At 44.1% G+C, this 17,256-nt stretch overlaps 1 protein-coding gene across 1 annotated transcript in view; it reads right to left on the reverse strand.

Annotated features, from left to right (window-relative positions):
* brf1a (BRF1 general transcription factor IIIB subunit a) overlaps window positions 1-17,256 on the reverse strand; it is a 64,884-nt gene that overhangs the window by 12,002 nt on the left and 35,626 nt on the right. Inside the window, exons 13-16 of the mRNA XM_023986720.2 lie at window positions 11,997-12,058; window positions 11,777-11,858; window positions 7,210-7,265; window positions 6,001-6,269 (exon numbers count right to left, since the gene is read on the reverse strand). Of these exons, the coding sequence (XP_023842488.1) occupies window positions 6,001-6,269; window positions 7,210-7,265; window positions 11,777-11,858; window positions 11,997-12,058 (469 nt within the window). The remainder of the gene's footprint in view (window positions 1-6,000; window positions 6,270-7,209; window positions 7,266-11,776; window positions 11,859-11,996; window positions 12,059-17,256) is intronic.

Consider the following 17,256-nt stretch of genomic DNA (forward strand, 5'->3'; position numbering starts at 1 on the left):
TGCAGGTGGTGACCACAGACCACTTCTCAGTTCCTATGCTTCCTGGCTGATGTTTTGGTCACTTTTGAATGCTGGCGATGCTTTCACTCTAGTGGTAGAATGAGACGGAGTCTACAACCCACACAAGTGGCTCAGGTAGTGCAGCTCATCCAGGACGGCACATCAATGCGAGCTGTGGCAAGAAGGTTTGCTGTGTCTGTCAGCGTAGTGTCCAGAGCATGGAGGCGCTACCAGGAGACAGGCCAGTACATCAGGAGACGTGGAGGAGGCCGTAGGAGGGCAACAACCCAGCAGCAGGACCGCTACCTCTGCCTTTGTGCAAGGAGCACAATGCCCAACGATTGAACAGAGCAGTAGCTGAGTCTCTGTCTGGATCAAGAGCCATTCTGTGACTTTGGCTAATGTGTTTTTTTTGCCGTGGGATTGTTTTGTTATTGAGTATCATGATACACAACCTGGTATCAAAGTCAAAATTCTGGTATCATGACAACACTACTCATTATTGCGACACCACCTCAGCTAGAACAGTGAACGTGTTCTAAAAATCTACTTCTCCCTCGCAGAAGAAAACATGTCTGACGTCTCCTCTCTAATGAGGGCAGGGGTGGTGTAGGTGTGACAGAGATGCCTGCCCAGACCAGACCCGCTCCATCCTTCCTCCCATGGCATGTCCCCTCTAACACCTCATCCCCCATGAGCTCACACCTTGGACTGGAGTAAGCATGGACACAGCTCAGCTCATTTTGGGGAGACACAGTAACACTGCTCTTTCATTAGGGAGCTGTAACACACCACCACCACCACACACCTCCATACTGTCAGATGTCAGTGACAAACTATACATAGCCTTTGAGAAAGCCCAGAGGACATCAACATTAGTCGTGGCTTCTAAACCTCCCAGAAAAATACATCTGTCTGGCTAAAATCTAAGGCTACAGATGTTCCATAAAAGCTTACATCAAAAGACAAACTACTTATCGACTTGTTGGTCCCCAGTGTGTCAATATTTCCATAGTAACAGTCTGTAGTTATTCTACATCCCAAATAAAACAGCTTCATTCTGATTAAGCAGTGATCACTTTTAAGCCTCACTAACTCAAAATATGCAAGCACTATCCTAGATCCTAGCTCCTCGTCCTGCAAGGGGACAGATCTTGCCTTAAAGTTCAGAGGTCAAACTGGTGTTCAAAATTGAGCCGGCTGCCAATGACGACCGCCTCCTAGGGAGCCCTTTCCCTCTGAACATTGATATCAGCAGTGGGGAGTGGCTCCTTGGACAGAGATGTGACATGTATAAATCACCTCTCCAAAGACAATGGGACATATGAAGCACTCCTCTATTGGCGTGACACCCCCCCCTCCACCTCTCTAAAAAGGTCAGACAGGAGACACTTGGGGAGACTCCAACACTCTCCCACTTTCACTCCCCCTCAGTCTTTCCCCCACCACTGCTGTCCATCTCCGACTCTCTCTCTGTTAGACTATTAGTCTCTGCTGGGCTTAACACATTTCTAAATCAGCTTACTGCCAATGAGACTAAGCCGGAGCTGAAAAAGGGAATTGACGGAGAGCGTTTAGCCAGTGGCTGGCAACTGGTTAGAGCTGGGGGATGGCAACTATATAATTAGAAGAAAATCGTTAAAGCCAAGAGTGAAAGGAGCGAGACTAAAAGAGATGGAACCCTTCAGGATAATGTTAAGGTTACATTAAATCAGTAATATAACAAATTAAATGGGGAGATGATTACAGTAAATGAGAAACAAAGAGAAAGCATTTACCCTACATATGAAAGCATTTACCCTACATATGAAAGTATAATCTGAGATTTTTGTGTACGGCCCAGTACATCACTGGGGCCAAGCTTCCTGCCATCCATGACCTCTATACCAGGCGGTGTCAAAGTTATTTTCAACTTTTCCTTGCGGTACTTGTCGACTATCGGTCTTGTGCCGGTATTTAGCCTTAGATGGAGTGTACCACGCGCTTTAGGGCTGCATTCCCAAACAACAAAGACACCAGCCACCCGTCAATGACTTTTCTCTCAGCTTCCGCACAGCAAGCGGTACCGGGGTACCATGTCTAGGTCCAAAAGACTTCTGAACAGCGTCTACCCCCCCACCGTTTAAAAAAAAAATACTGCTGCTACTCGCCGTTTATCTATGCATAGTCACTTTACTCCTACCTACATGTACATATGTCCTCAATTACCTTGACTAACTTGTACCCCCGCACATTGACTCAGGACCGGTACCACCTGTATATAGCCTTGTTATTGTTATTTTATTGTTGCCCTTTTTTTCCTTATTAACACTGCATTGTTGGTTAAGGGTTTGTAAGTAAGCATTTCACGGTAAGGTCTACACCGGTTGTATTCGGCACATGTGACAAATAACATTTGATTCTGTCACTATGTGATGAGCACTTCACACCGGCAGAGGGTGAGAAACCAGCAGTAGTGAGAAAAGGATTTGGCTGGTGCCAACAGTCAGTCCTTCTCCTCTAGGATCTCCAGACAGACCACTCTGGTTCAGACACTTTTACTGTGTAGTATGCCTCGGCTCACAGAACTGAAAGAATAATTGTCTGAGTACTTTGATACAAGATGGCTCCCTTTGTCACAAAAGCAGGTGCTAATACATGAGTGGCGAGTATAAAACAATGTATAGTGAGAAAGGCACTAAGTGCATCCGTCAGTCCATGTGTTACTACTCAAGAGAGACTACTTGACTGGTTCAGGCTGTGGAACAATGAACTATGACTAATATCAACTCTGCCCATCTCAATGGTTCCTGTGGTGCTTCTTGGGCTGTGGATGGATATACTGTGGAATGGAGTCCAAACGGCCCACTTTGGAGCTCTAGTCTGAAAAATTCCAACCTTCATTGGCCCATTAGTTGTGGTAAAGCGTTGGTAGAACAAAGGTTTGGCTGTAGACAACTGTTTGAAAATCGAGAAGAGAGAAAGCTACTGCTAGCGGAGCTGGATGTCCAACAGAGAAACATATGCAGTTTCCCAGCAGTCTATAGTCCTCCTGTCCAGCCCAACGTATGCCACACGTAGGATGGGATGCCCTCTGGTCTGTAGCATTGTAACGGATGGAGCCTGCCTGGCAGTGGCACCCAAAGAGTTGGTTCCTGTGAGAAGCAAATCAAGAGGCGTCCCATGGAAATACTTAGTGTTCAGTCAGTCAGGGAGATCAGAGAGAGGCCAGGGAAGGGCTGGAAACCAGAGGGAGATTATACTCTCCCAATAGAGCTGCTACTATTAGTAGAAAAACACTTCTTTAGAGTGGACTGAAAATAAAGTGAAGCATATTGGTCCATGTGGGGATGATCTGATGTCACTACTCTGCTGATGACACCTGCTCTGAGAGGCTGAATAGAAATGCAGAGAAAGTTGTTAATTCTTCACAGGCAGCAGAGAGAAAATTGATGGTCAAAAACTCTTGCCACAACCCTCTCCATCAGACCAGACTGTGGATCAGAGCTTCCACTAGAACTTTAGGGTTAGATTTACACTTCTGAAACTCAACACAGACCAAAACCATACAACCCCCCTCCCCTTGGTGAAATATGCAGTCAAGTAGTCCTCCCAAAAAAGTTGAATGGGGAAAAGGGCATTAAAAAGAGAGAAGAAAGAAAAACAGCTTTGAATAGGAACAGATTAAGGAGGGAGAAAAGGGAAGAAAAAAGCACTGGAGAGCAATTATCTGGGCTATTTCTGGAAGAGTGCTTTTCCATCCTCCAGTCGGAATGAAGGGAACAGGGAGGCCCTGTTTGGCAGCTGGCTGGAGAGGCATGGAGCAATATGGAGGGAGAGGGATGGAGGGATTGAAGGACTGGCGGGTGGGAGTCCTGTAAAGTACAGGCCTGTGACCGGGTGAAGGGCTGGGGAAAGGGGGCGCTCAGAGGCCTTCCCTGGAGGCCAGGCTGGCCATGACCGAGGATGGGAGACCCTGTATAAAGCAGGCTTGAGACTGTGCAGAGCCAGGGGCCGGTTCCTACAGGGGAGAACCTTTAAGTGGAGTGTGGGGGAGCAGAGCAGTGGGTGGAGGAAGGTGAGAAGGAGCACAATGCTTCAGTGTAGCAGTCAGTAAGGTCTGGAAGCAGGCAGCACAATGGACTTACTGTCAAGCCACCGCTCTCCTCCACTTTTCTAGTTCTCCCTGACTCACCTTTTAAATAACCACACAGCAACCTGTGGAGGGACTCTTTCTGCAGTCAATGGGCAAGTCATGTTTTCATTTGAATGTCACTATTTCTGAGGTACAATGTCAGCAAAGATGCCAAATTATCAACATAGTGATATAGAAAAAGAAACTGTGGATAAACCATGGTGTGACCCCGTCCTGTGGTTAAAACTATTTTTGTTGAGCAAGCAGAACTAAAGTGCAAAGTTCAGATTTTTCTCAGCAAGTGGATGTGAGTCTTAAAAGCTACCTGCTAGCAAAAGCACTGTTCCATTCAGGAAAAACAAGTGTTGAAAGTGTACAATGAATGATTCAATAACCATAATGTACATGAATCATTTATTGACATGAATGCATTTTTAATTTTTTTTAACAGGTGGACAATTGGAGGGAAAATTGTAATTCTTAAAAGGGGGAAAAGGTTCATCCATGAAGCCCTCTTCAACAGCAGAAAAAAAAACACGTAACTGGAGATGTCTTTAGTGTGTAGGCCTACAGTAAACGTCAGCTTTCTAAAGAAGTGCTAGGCTACTCTGACTGGTGCAACTACACTGAACAAAAATATAAAACGCAACATGCTATATTTCAACGATTCTACTGAGTTACAGTTCATAAAGGCCCAACCACTGAGGAGCCAGGCCCAGCCAATCAGAATGGGTTTTCCCCCACAAAAGGGCTTTATCACAGACAGAAATACAAATCAGCTGTCCGGGTTGCTGGTCTCAGATGATCCCGCAGGTGAAGAAGCAGGATGTGGATGTCCTGGGCTGGTGTGGTTACATGTGATCTGTGGTTGTGAGGCCGGTTGGACGTACTGACAAATTCTCAAAAATGACGATGAGGTGGCTTATGGTAGAGAAATAAAGATTAAATTCTCTGGAATTGAGCTCTTGACAAAGGAGAAATGCTCACTAACAAAGATGTAAACAAATTTGTGCACAACTTTTTTGAGAAATAAGCTTTTCGTGTGTATGGAATATTTCTGCAATCTTTTATTTCAGCTCATGAAAAATGGGTTGAGAGGGTTGTGCTGGTCGGATGGAGCTGCAACCAGATGACTCCAGTAACACTTACTGCACTAGGAAGAGGGAGGGGCTCCCCTGGATGTCACTAAAAGGCTGGCTCTAGGCTGAGCTGGGTCTAGGCTCAGTCTAAGACTTGTACACCTGCAAGAAGTTCCACCCAAATTTGATTTGCGTTTTTTTTGGAGAGTTTTTTTTTAGGGAAAGTTAGGAAACCAATTTCAGTAATACCAAGCAAACAGAAAAGTCAAACAACTCAAAACTGAAGAAACTGATTAACTTCAGAAGAAAGCCTCACAGTGGATCATAACATACTGAATGTGTGTGTGTTGAGAAAGCGGGAGAGAATGAGATCAAGCAAATCCTGGCAGAGAAAGAATGTAAATCTCAGGGAAGCACATGGGAGTGAGTGGCGGGCTGAGTGAGTCCACAGCCTTTCAGAAAAACAAAAAAAGGAACGCGAGCATCTGTCTGGTTGTCGCTGGTGATTATTCCAGGCTAGAGGAAAAGTGCAGCCTCATCATTATTGAGAAGAGCAGCAACATCACTTCAACAGGCTGGGAAGTGTGCATGTTGCCCCTAGTGACAGACAGGAGGCTCGGAGAAGGACAAAAATACTGTTGCATCACTCACATTTCCATTCATCTCCCATTTATTCAACACTGCTGCCGTCAAGTCAGTCTTGAAGCTTAATCAGCCAACATTGAATATATTGAACAATATATGACATTGAACAGCAGTGGTATTATTAGATAGACTGAGTCACCCTGTGGTTCCTGCTTCACCCACCTCTTGCCCAGGCTGCTGAGTGGTGTGCCCAGGCTCAGAGGGACATTGGTGGGTTTGCGGTATCGTCCAGTCAGCCTCTGGGCTCCAGGGGTGGCTCCTTTCGGAGACTCTGCTGTCTGGCGGGCTGGACTGGCGCATGGCTTGACATTCAGCTCCTTCAGGATATCGTAGTTGATCTTAGTGGAGATCTTCTTCTGCTCCAGCATCTTCTCTATGGCCTCGTCGGCTGTGCTGGCATGGATCGGAGCCCGCTTCTTGGAGCTCTTGGGCTGCAGGGCACATAGTGGGGTTTCAAATCACTCAGTATGCAGTCAAATGCAATTACTTATGCAAATTGGTGCTTTAGCTTAATATACATTTGTAACTATACTTTGCACAACAAAGGGATGCTCTAGCTATGCGGCAGTATTATGGAAGAGGGCTGATTGTGAAGTTGGACAACATGGCATAAGGTGGTTGGATCAGTGCTGTCAAAGACTCCACACTCATTAGGTATCTATTGCGCTGCAGTTAATCCAGCTAGTTAAAACCAGAGAGCAGATGTTGGACCTAACAAGGAGCCTGGGCCTTGCCAAATACTGATGTGAAATGATAAACCCACTAAAGTGGAAGACATGCACACACATTGACACACCACAGCTTAGCATATATCCAGGCCACCCCAAGCTCACTGCTTCTTTATACCAGTGGTTCTCAACTGGTTTAGTCTCGGGACCCAAATTGAACCAGGTTGTCTGTCGTGATCCAATAATCATGTCACGATTTTTTGATGTTGTCAAAATGCAATCTGGAAAATGTTTAATGCTATATTGACAGTAAATGCACCAATTATGTGACAAAAGGAACAACAGTCCCACCTTTTTCCATTGTCAATAATTCCACTTTGCCCATATTCTTGATGAAGAATGTTAAACTCACTGGTGTGAGACCAAAAAATAAATGTACCAAATCCACTAAAGGCACTGCTAATAATTCTACAATTGAGAACTGATTGAAAAAATAATAATTACATTCCAAAAAAGGTTCATTATCATTTACACACTTTCTACCTGATTTTAGTAGTTTAAGTTCAGACTGGTGTATTTTGACAAAATAAAGCATTTATTTGTATTATTCAGACACTCGCAACACATTCAAAACCTCCCAAGACCCAAATTTGGGTTGCAACCCACCAGTTGAGATTCGCTGCTTTAGATTGTCAGGATTTACCTTCTTGTCCTTGTAAATGCCCAGCTCCTTCTCTTTCACTATCCGCTCTTCCTTTTCTGAAAGTATAAATGGATTGGGGGAATTCAATTGGAAATATAGTTATTTGTAAAGAGTCCATACAAAACAGTTTATTACAATATGTGCCTGGTGTGTTGTGGCCATGATGCGAATTACAGTTAGCTCCCCCTAAATGCAACAAAACTTGGGGGGGTAAGTCTCTAAATGCAAATTTAACCATTCTTCTATTTGTTTAAAATGCAGTGGTAAATATGAAAATAAAAGCTTCCAATGAAATGAACATCCCCACCTCTGTCATGGTTTATTTCTATGTGGTGACGCTGAATTTTGACCTCAGCTGAGCTCCTTCATGCATAGATTTTTCTTTGCACTTCCTCATTTTCACCATGCGTTTCTGATCAAAATAGCCTTTATTCCAATGCATTTCAGTTATCATTGTTTGCTTTTGTCAGTCAGCTGTTCAGAGTGCACATTGCTTTGTTTTTCAGGTGCGTGCAAATACCGATGTTCTCCGTACCATCCGGGGCCAGATGTAGGCCATTTATTTCGCATTATTATTGTCTATCAATATTTGTTTTCTTTCCTGGATCAGCTGACGGTCGACAATATCACTAGCCTAGAGCTAGACACCAACGTGCATCCAATAAGTATACATTAATGACACTATGCCTATAGTTTCGGTTAGAAGCATTCGATTTTGCAATGACATAAGATTACATTGTCTGGGATTTGTGTGCCCATGATAACTGTTTTCACGGCGAAACAAATCCAATCTTATTGGTCACATACACGTGTTTAGCAGATGTTATTGGGGGTGTGCTTCTAGTTCCGACAGTGCAGCAATATCTAACAAGTAATATATAAACAATTTCACAACAAATACCTAATACACATCTAAGTAAATTAATGAAATCAAGAAAATATAAATATACGGATGAGCAATGTCAGAGCGGCATAGACTAAGATACAGTAGATAGTATAGAATACAGTATATACAGTTGAAGTCGGAAGATTACATACACCTTAGCCAAATACATTTAAACTCAGTTGTTCACAATTCCTGACATTTAATCCTAGTAAAAATTCCCCGTCTTAGGACAGTTATTTCACATTCTTAAAATAAAGTGGTGAACCTGTCAGAATAATAATAATAGAGAGAATGATTTATTTAATCACATTCCCAGCGGGTCAGAAGTTTACATACACTCAATTAGTATTTGGTAGCGTTGCCTTTAAATTGTTTAACTTGAGTCAAACACGTCGTGTAGCCTTCCACAAGCTTCCCACAATAAGTTGGGTAAATGTTGGCCCATTCCTCCTGACAGAGCTGGTGTAACTGAGTCAGGTTTGTATGCCTCCATGCTCACACACGCTTTTTTAGTTCTGCCCACCAATTTTCAATAGGATTGGAGGTCAGGGCTTTGTGATGGCCACTCCAATACCTTGACTGTGTTGTCCTTAAGCCATTTTGCCACAACTTTGGAAGTATGCTTGGGGTCATTGTCGATTTGGAAGACCCATTTGCGACCAAGCTTTAACTTCCTGACTGATGTCTTGAGATGTTGCTTCAATATAACCACGTAATTTTCACCACAAAGTGCACCAGTTCCTCCTGCAGCAAAGGACCCCCACAATATGATGCTGCCACCCCGTGCTTCAGTTGGGACGGTGTTCTTCGGCTTNATATGATGCTGCCACCCCGTGCTTCAGTTGGGACGGTGTTCTTCGGCTTGCAAGCCTCCCCCTTTTCCCTCCAAACATAATGGTCATTACGGCCAAACAGTTCCCCCCCCCCCCCATCAGACCAGAGAATATTTCTCCAAAAAGTACGATCTTTGTCCCCATGTGCAGTTGCAAACCGTAGTCTGGCTTTTTTTATTGCGGTTTTGGAGCAGTGGCTTCTTCCTTGCTGAGTGGCCTTTCAGGTTATGTCGATATAGGACTCATTTTACTGTGGATATAGATACTTTTGTACCCATTTCCTCCAGCATTTTCACAAGGTCCTTTGCTGCTGTTCTGGGATTGATTTGCACTTTTCGCACCAAAGTACGTTCATCTCTAGGAGACAGAACACGTCTCCTTCCTGAGATGTATGACGGCTGCGTGGTCCCATGGTGTTTATACTTGCACACTATTGCTTGTACAGATGAGCGTGGTACCTTCAGGCGTTTGGAAGATGTCCTAACCGACTAGCCAAAACTACAGTTTGTTAACAAGAAATGTGTGGAGTGGTTGAAAAACAAGTTAATGACTCCAACCTAAGTCTATGTAAACTTCCAACTTCAACTGTACATGTGAGATGAGTAATTCAAGATATGTAAACATTATTAAAGTGACTAGTATTCCATTTATTAAAGTGGCCAATGATTTCAAGTCTGTGTGTAGGCAGCAGCCTCTCTGTGCTTGTGATGGCCATTTATTAGTCTGATGGCCTTGAGATAGAAGCTGTTTTTCAGTCTCTCGGTCCCAGCTTTGATGCACCTGTACTGACCTCTCCTTCTGGATGATAGCAGGGTGAACAGGCAGTGGCTCGGGTGGTTGTTGTCCTTGATGATCTTTTTGGCCTTCCTGTGACATTGGGTGCTGTAGGTGTCCTGGAGGGCAAGTAGTTTGCCCCCGGTGACGCGTTGTGTAGACCACACCACCCTCTGGAGAGCCCTGCGGTTGTAGGCGGTGCAGTTGCCGTACCAGGCGGTGATACAGCCCGACAGGATACTCTCAATTGTGCATCTGTAAAAGTTTGAGGGTTTTAGGTGACAAGCCAAATTTCTTCAGCCTCCTGAGGTTGAAGAGGCGCTGTTGTGCCTTCTTCACCACACTGTGTGGCTGGACCATTTCAGGTTGTCAGTGATATTTATGCAGAGAAACTTAAAACTGGCCACCTTCTCCACTGCTGTCCTGTTGCTGTGGATAGGGGGTGCGCCGCTGGTGTTTTCTTAAGTCCACGATCATGTCCTTTGTTTTGTTGATGTTGAGTGAGGTTATTTTCCTGACACCACACTCCCAGAGCCCTCACCTCCTCATGTAAGCTGTCTCGTCGTTGTTGGTAATCAAGCCTACTACTGTGTCGTCTGCAAACTTTGAGTGAGTTGGAGGCGAATGGCCATGCAGTCATGGGTGAACATGGAGTACAGGAGGGGGCTCAGCACGCAACTTTGTGGGGCCCCAGTGATGACGATCAGCGAAGTGGAGATGTTGTTTCCTACCGTCACCACCTGGGGGCGGCCCTTCAGGAAGTCCACGACTCAGTTGCACAGAGCGGGGTTCAGAACCAGGGCCCAGAGCTTAATGATGAGCTTGGAGGGTACACTATGGTGTTGAATGCTAAGCTATAGTTAATGAACAGCATTCTTGCATAGGTATTCCTCTTGTCCAGATGGGATAGGGCAGTGTGAAGGCGATTGCATCGTATGTGGACCTATTGGGGTGGTAAGCAAATTGAAGTGGGTCTAGGTTGACAGGTAAGTTGGAGGTAATATGACCCTTGACTAGTCTCTCAAAGCACTTCATGATGACAGAAGCGAATGCTATGGGGAAATAGTAATTTAGTTCAGTTACCTTTGCATTCTTGGGTACAGGAACAATGGTGGCCATCAATTTCACATAATGAAAAGTTACGTTGACAGTTACACTTACAGCGCATTTTCCAAGATCTGTACAGGGTTTAAGTTCATTGTTCTAATTCAATTGTTAAATGCTTAATAATGACAAATAACTGTCATGTCATTGATGTCAGAAAAGGTAGTGTTTTGTCACACGATCTGTGAAGACTCCAAGCATTAACTCATGAGTTATGGACAACTCACAAACTAGGGTGTAAAACATGTTTTCATTCAAGTCATGTATTATATTGAATGTAATATTATATTGAATGCTACCTATTCTGGTTGTGTTCATGAGTTTAAAATTGCCTTGACTAAGAGGGTAGGCTACCGGCAGTAGTGTATGCCTAGTGGAGGGTAAACTCAAGTAAATGCCGTTTACCCACCTTTTTTCCGAAAAATGCATTGAAAGTACTGGGAGCATAACTTTTTTCACCGTTTACGACCTTTATTTTATTACTACTACACACTGGCTACTGGTAAGGCCTATTTGAAGTTTATGGTAATACACATTGTAGCCTAGTCTAGTAAGTTGACCATGTGTGTTAGGGTGACGGTCACGTTTTTCCCGGGACAGTTTCAGCCCCCCCGAAATTTCAGGCTACAATAAAAGGTAAATTTGTCAGCAAGACACATCAATTAATTTAGGCCTAATCAATGGCTATCGCTGAACGTCATTAGGCACACATTTTGGTGTTTTGTAACAGATGTTCATTTCCATTAATCAAATAGAGTGAGTAGGCTGTACATGCAGTTTGGCTGCTGGAATTATTTGAGTGGGCGAACAAGCACTGGTAGCCCTACTTTTTGACGTGATTTGTTTGACAGATGAAAATATCATGACTGGTTGTATTTCTGCCACATTAAAAGGTAATGTACAGTTCAAATGATGTCTATTACTAGGCACATGAATTTTGCAATACAGAGACCCCCTGGTGTGGCTGTACCTTTCTGCTCTTTCAAGTAGTCTTCATTCTGTTTCAGCCAAAGCTCAGTCTTGATTTTCACCTCTTTGTCATTCAGGAGATACTGCAGAGAAGGGTACATAACTTACATAAATTACCTTAGTTATGCATTTCCAGGCTTTATTTGCTGGCAATCCTGTAAAGTCAGAATGAATAGATGGTTCAATATTAGGTGCAACGTAAATTAAAATACAGTACATACCAGCTCAATCTCATCATCATCAATACCACTCAAGTCCAGCTCTCCATTTTCAGCATCCTCATCTGAAAAATAAATTCAACATTATTATTATAAATGTTAAGTATTGTAGGTTCTCAGGTACGCCAACTCACTCTGGGAGAAATAAATAAATTCCACAGCAGATAACACTTTACACAATTCATCCAGTGTGTTTATGCAAAAACAATTGTGCCTGGAGTTTATCAGTAAATAATAAGCACCACAAATTCTAAAAACAATAAATAATAGGTTTAAGCAGATCTGCCTGTACAGATTGTCTTTTCAATTACAATACGCTTTCAAGATTGTGGTACGCTTTATTTTCTTGGAGTTGCTGAAACGTCAATTTGCATTTTGATGCGAGACAATGGATTCCTAAGCCTCATTTCCATTTTTACCCTCCTTCCTCTGGTGATTGCTCAGGTTGTCTGAGAAGAAACAGCCACCTTTATGCCGAGACAAGACAGGAGTGTTCTCAAATCCCAGGGAACTCAACACTTCAATGATGGACTGGGGAAAAAAAACATTCAGCACAAAGGAAAAGTCTGATTACCGTTGATAACAGAGACAAAAGGATTGAGGTTTTGACTTAGGCAAGAAAAAAATAGAACAGCTTTCACACACAGATGAATCTCCTTGATTAGCCATTTTCTAATAAAGTGAGACTCCTTCGCCTGCCTACACACAGACAGTCTCAGTCAAAAGGAAGAGGAGAGTCGCGTCTTAAGAGGCAACAGGTTTATAGGAGTCGTTTAACTTCTGTCACCTCTCTGTCTGACGTGTTCAGAGAGCCATGCTTCCCTAGGTTAACACACACCACAGAAGCACACTTCAAAGCCGTGCCACACACATCCAGACAGGCTTCACAGTTAATTAAGGAGAGGCGGGTGCACAGGACACGCCACACACACACCTGCAATATTACAGAAGGTGCAATCCAGTCAGTCGTGTTCAGTAGGTCCCAATCGGTCTGGCCCAGCCCTCTCAAAACTTCCCTTCGGTGAAGTGTGAGGGGATTTTTTTTATTTAACTCGGCGAGTCAGTTAAGAACAAATTCTTATTTACAATGACTGCCTACACCGGCCAAACCCGGAAGACGCTTGGCCAATTATGAGCCACCCTATGGGACTTCCAATCAAGGCCAGTTGTGATACAGCCTGGATACGAACCATGGTGTCTGTAGTGACGCATCAAGCACTGAGATGCAGTGCCTTAGACCGCTGCGCCACAGACAGGAGACGGACAGAGAACACACTATTCATCCAGAGGAGCAAGGAGGCGCATGAGAACAGGGGTGGTGACAAGTTCAATTAATTTCCTTAAAATATGAGAATTACATTGCTTTTATCAAAACAAATTATTAAAGTAAATAATGATACTGTATGTGATGTGGAAAAAACTAAGAAAATAATAATGTACCAGAGAGTATATTTTTTTTTTAAAGGCAGTAAATCGAGACTAGCTGCAAATTAATTAAAGTGTTGATTGCAGCAGGATAAAAGGCAGTGCAATTTACATTCTATTCTCCTTTGATAAAACCCTCTTAAAATGACATCATGGTGGGAGATGGGCTTCTAGTTTTTGTTCACACACTCTTGCACAGCACACCCTCTGTATCAATGCCATGAGCCCCGGGATTCCTTAGGCCTTTCCTTTCCCAATGAACATTTCTTTACCAGTAGATCCCCCTCGAGCATTCTAGAACGCACTCCAAATCCACCACGGAGGGGAGGAATGAAGGGTAGACCACTGTCAGATCATCAACTGTGGGGGCTGTCCACAAGCTAAAAACACCAAATTCTGATGTGATGTTGTCAGAGATTAGATGCTACACCGCAGAGCTTCACTTGAGAGAGTGAGAGTGAGAGAGTGAGCCGCTGATCTCCTTGAGCCCATATATTTCAGAGAGAGAAAAAGACAGGGGAGAAAGAAAAAAAGTATGGTCCAGCAAATTAGAAGGGAGCATCGGTGCGTCGAACCTGCGTCCTTCTCCGCTCTCTTCCCAGAAAACACTCTCCAGAGTTTGTGATCGTCAGGATGAATCAGCTAGTGGCATGGTGCTGCTCACGGTGGATCACTATTACCTAAACTTCAAGACTCCCTTCAGGTACCCAACAACACCGCTGCTCCAAACACAAGGCTTTCCCTTAACCTGAGAACATGACAAGTCTCATCATCATGCAAAACCAGCCCAGTGGTAATGTCAAGCAGACTACATGGCAGCTCTGTGCTGAAGACAACCAAACAGAGCAGAATAAATAAATAAAGTAATATTCTCCGACTGACATGGGCAGGCCAGACTGAGGCAAGAAGAGCCCATTAAAATATGACCTCCCCAACCTTGACTGAGCCCAGACAGACCCTACTCAGCCACCTGCCTGTGCCCCTGCCCTGAGCCAGAGGGAGAGTGAAGGAGAGCGAGAGAGAGAAAGAGAGAGATGGATAGAACGAGAGTGAGCGAGCAAGAGATTGATGGTGAAAGATTTCATAGTGCTGCTGGGGGCAGAGCTGTGTGCTGGTTCACCATGTTGAGCACATCTCTAGCACTAACCTTGGGACAGGGACCCACCAGGCATTACAGCCCACTTCACTATCTGTTCCAACCCTACCACATACATCAAACAACATTCAGATATGTTATCATGGTGCCTTGACAGTTCTTATGACATAATCCTGTGTTTGTGCTCCCTGGTTTCCACCATGCTAAATCAATAAACAGGTTTTAGCCCTGATGCACGCACAGCGAGTTAAAACCCTGTGTGTGAGAGAGAGAAGTAACAGCCTGAGGCACAGGACTTCCTGCTCCTCCGTGGTAAACGGCAGCTGTCATCTCCACTCAGGCTGGGAGCTACAGACAGAGCATCTCCTTTTCCTCCCCAGTCCACGGAGACGGATCATGTCCAGTCACGACTCGCTCATATGACATGTGTCACAGACTATGATGCAGCATCTCACCGAGCCTGGGAGACACTACTGCAGCTCTTGAGAAACACATAATCAGCCTGGTTTTACATTCGAAATCACAAAGGGGCTTTGTGAGACTTCCTGACAAAGTGTAATAGGCCTGCAGAGATGGGCTTAAAATTCATACTAGAATGTTTTTATCCTAATCTTCCCGCTTTCGGCATATGCATATCTCTATGATGTCATCAGTAGTCACCTTACCCCACCTTCCTCCGAGGGGCTGGCCATCCAGCCATCTGTCATGCTGGCCCTGGCCCTACAGACTGTACTGCCCCTAGGCATTGTAAAACACTCCACATCTCCGCCTCCTCACTGTGGAATTGAGGCATCTCCAGATGTCAGGCAGAGAATGTAAATGACAGAGCGGAAGACCTTAGTGTGTGTGTAGCTTCATCTGACCTCTCTGTGATTTCCCATTTAACAAAAAGGCAGGAAGACAAACACCACCGTTTTTCTAATAGCTTACATTTTTAAAGGCTAGTCCAGGTAGGTAAGTCGGATGGGTAAAGTGGTGCTGCTGCTGACGCAGTGAACATTTGATTCTATTCCACCTTGAATAGCTTCTAAATAGACCTTTTAACAGCCCAAAATTAGCAACTAGAGATGTTCTCACTGTTCACTTGGATCTGCCTTAAGACATTCACACACCAGAGGTCGTTATGCTCTCTGAATTATATTGTTATGTTTAGCTGTAAGTTTACAGAGTAGTAACTGTAGTCTTAGAATTGGAGAGTCAGGAGCCCTGCTTAGGTAAGCAGGAGTCTACTTGTTTACCAATGGCTTTAAGCACTGGCAGTGGACAACTCCAGTCCTTGAGCACTTGGTTGTCCAATGATTGACTTTCAAATCAAAACCTGGTATGTGGGGGAAAATGAGGCACAAGTTTGTTTTCTGCACAAACATCTGAAATGGTTCAGGGAAGTGCCAAGATTCACCTAAATCCAGAGGCCCAACACCTTTAAATGGCCCTTGCTGAGTGCTGACATTCTCAGCCCATAAAAGCAGAGCCGTTTAAAAAGTGCCAGAGGCTGACTGTGCTCAGTGATGCTGTTAAGGTCAGGCCCAAAGTCATTGATTGGACTAAGTGCCTGGATGAAAACACAGGCCTTAAATCAATGCCTGCTCTAATGGTAAAGGACAGTGCTCCCTGAAGACAAAACTATATAGACGTTTGCGACAGAGTTATCATGTGGTTGCAGAGTCGCAAAGCTTTGCCAAGACTGGCTGCTCTCTCCCTGACTCAAGTGTAAATGAATATGCCATTACTCAGAGACTAAAGCATCTAAACTACAGCACACCTATTGTAACAATCTCTAGTCGTGCCTCTGGTTTCCACCCTTCAATTAGAAGTAATCTGTACCAGAGACCGGATCTGGGACCAGAGCGGGTCCCAATCGAGAATTCTAAATAACACCACGGGTCTGGGTCGGATCCAATATGATTGTCACGGGTCTCAGGTATGTGCAATTTTAACTGACTTGTCCGGAAGGGCCCATACAGATCCAAACGCAACTGCTGCAGTATAGCGAAAGAGACATTTTATAATTTATGCTGCTGCTCTTGCTTTTCATAAGTGGAGCATGGCGCATGTAGCTTGTTGGCCAATCATGAATCAAAGTGGCACAAGGCGACAGGTATAAAACCTGTGCGTGTGGCAAAAGTTAGGAGATATTTAATCAATGGAAGATGGAATAAAAATGACAGAATAAAAAAGTTAAAGGAGAAGGATGGGCTACAATGACCAAGAACCACAACAGGTTGGGTGCTACTTAATATTCTGAATGGAGGTAACTGTAGGATGAGAAGGCATATTCACTGCAGCCTCAATTAGCCTAGCAGGTTAACTCCCGGTTTGATGCAGTCAAGACAGGTACTACATAATCATTTTGAATGATAAATAACCTAACTATGGCAACTATTAGTCTACTATATAGCGCGAGTCTGCTTGTTTGGTTGCGGTCTCATCTCTCTGTCATCTGCTCACAGTATGGCCCCTCCCTGCCTGCTAGAGCAGCACCCCTTTCTCCCTTTATCAGCTCCAATTAATTAAGTAGCATAAATTACTTTCCCCACACTCTAGTTGACCTCAGGTCCGTTCGGAACAGGTCTCTATGTTTTAAGAATGAATTTATGCATATCAGGTCCGGGTGGGAAAGCCCCAGGTCCATTTCGAAACGGGTCCAACATTTGACTCATGAAGACCTCTACCTTCAATAGAGGCCTTAAGGATGGATGACAGATTGGTTTAGTCTACTCAATTCCATCTTTAGTGTCTTAA

The sequence above is a fragment of the Salvelinus sp. IW2-2015 genome, linkage group LG4q.2, assembly GCF_002910315.2.
Source record: "Salvelinus sp. IW2-2015 linkage group LG4q.2, ASM291031v2, whole genome shotgun sequence".
Classification (NCBI taxonomy): domain Eukaryota; kingdom Metazoa; phylum Chordata; class Actinopteri; order Salmoniformes; family Salmonidae; genus Salvelinus; species Salvelinus sp. IW2-2015.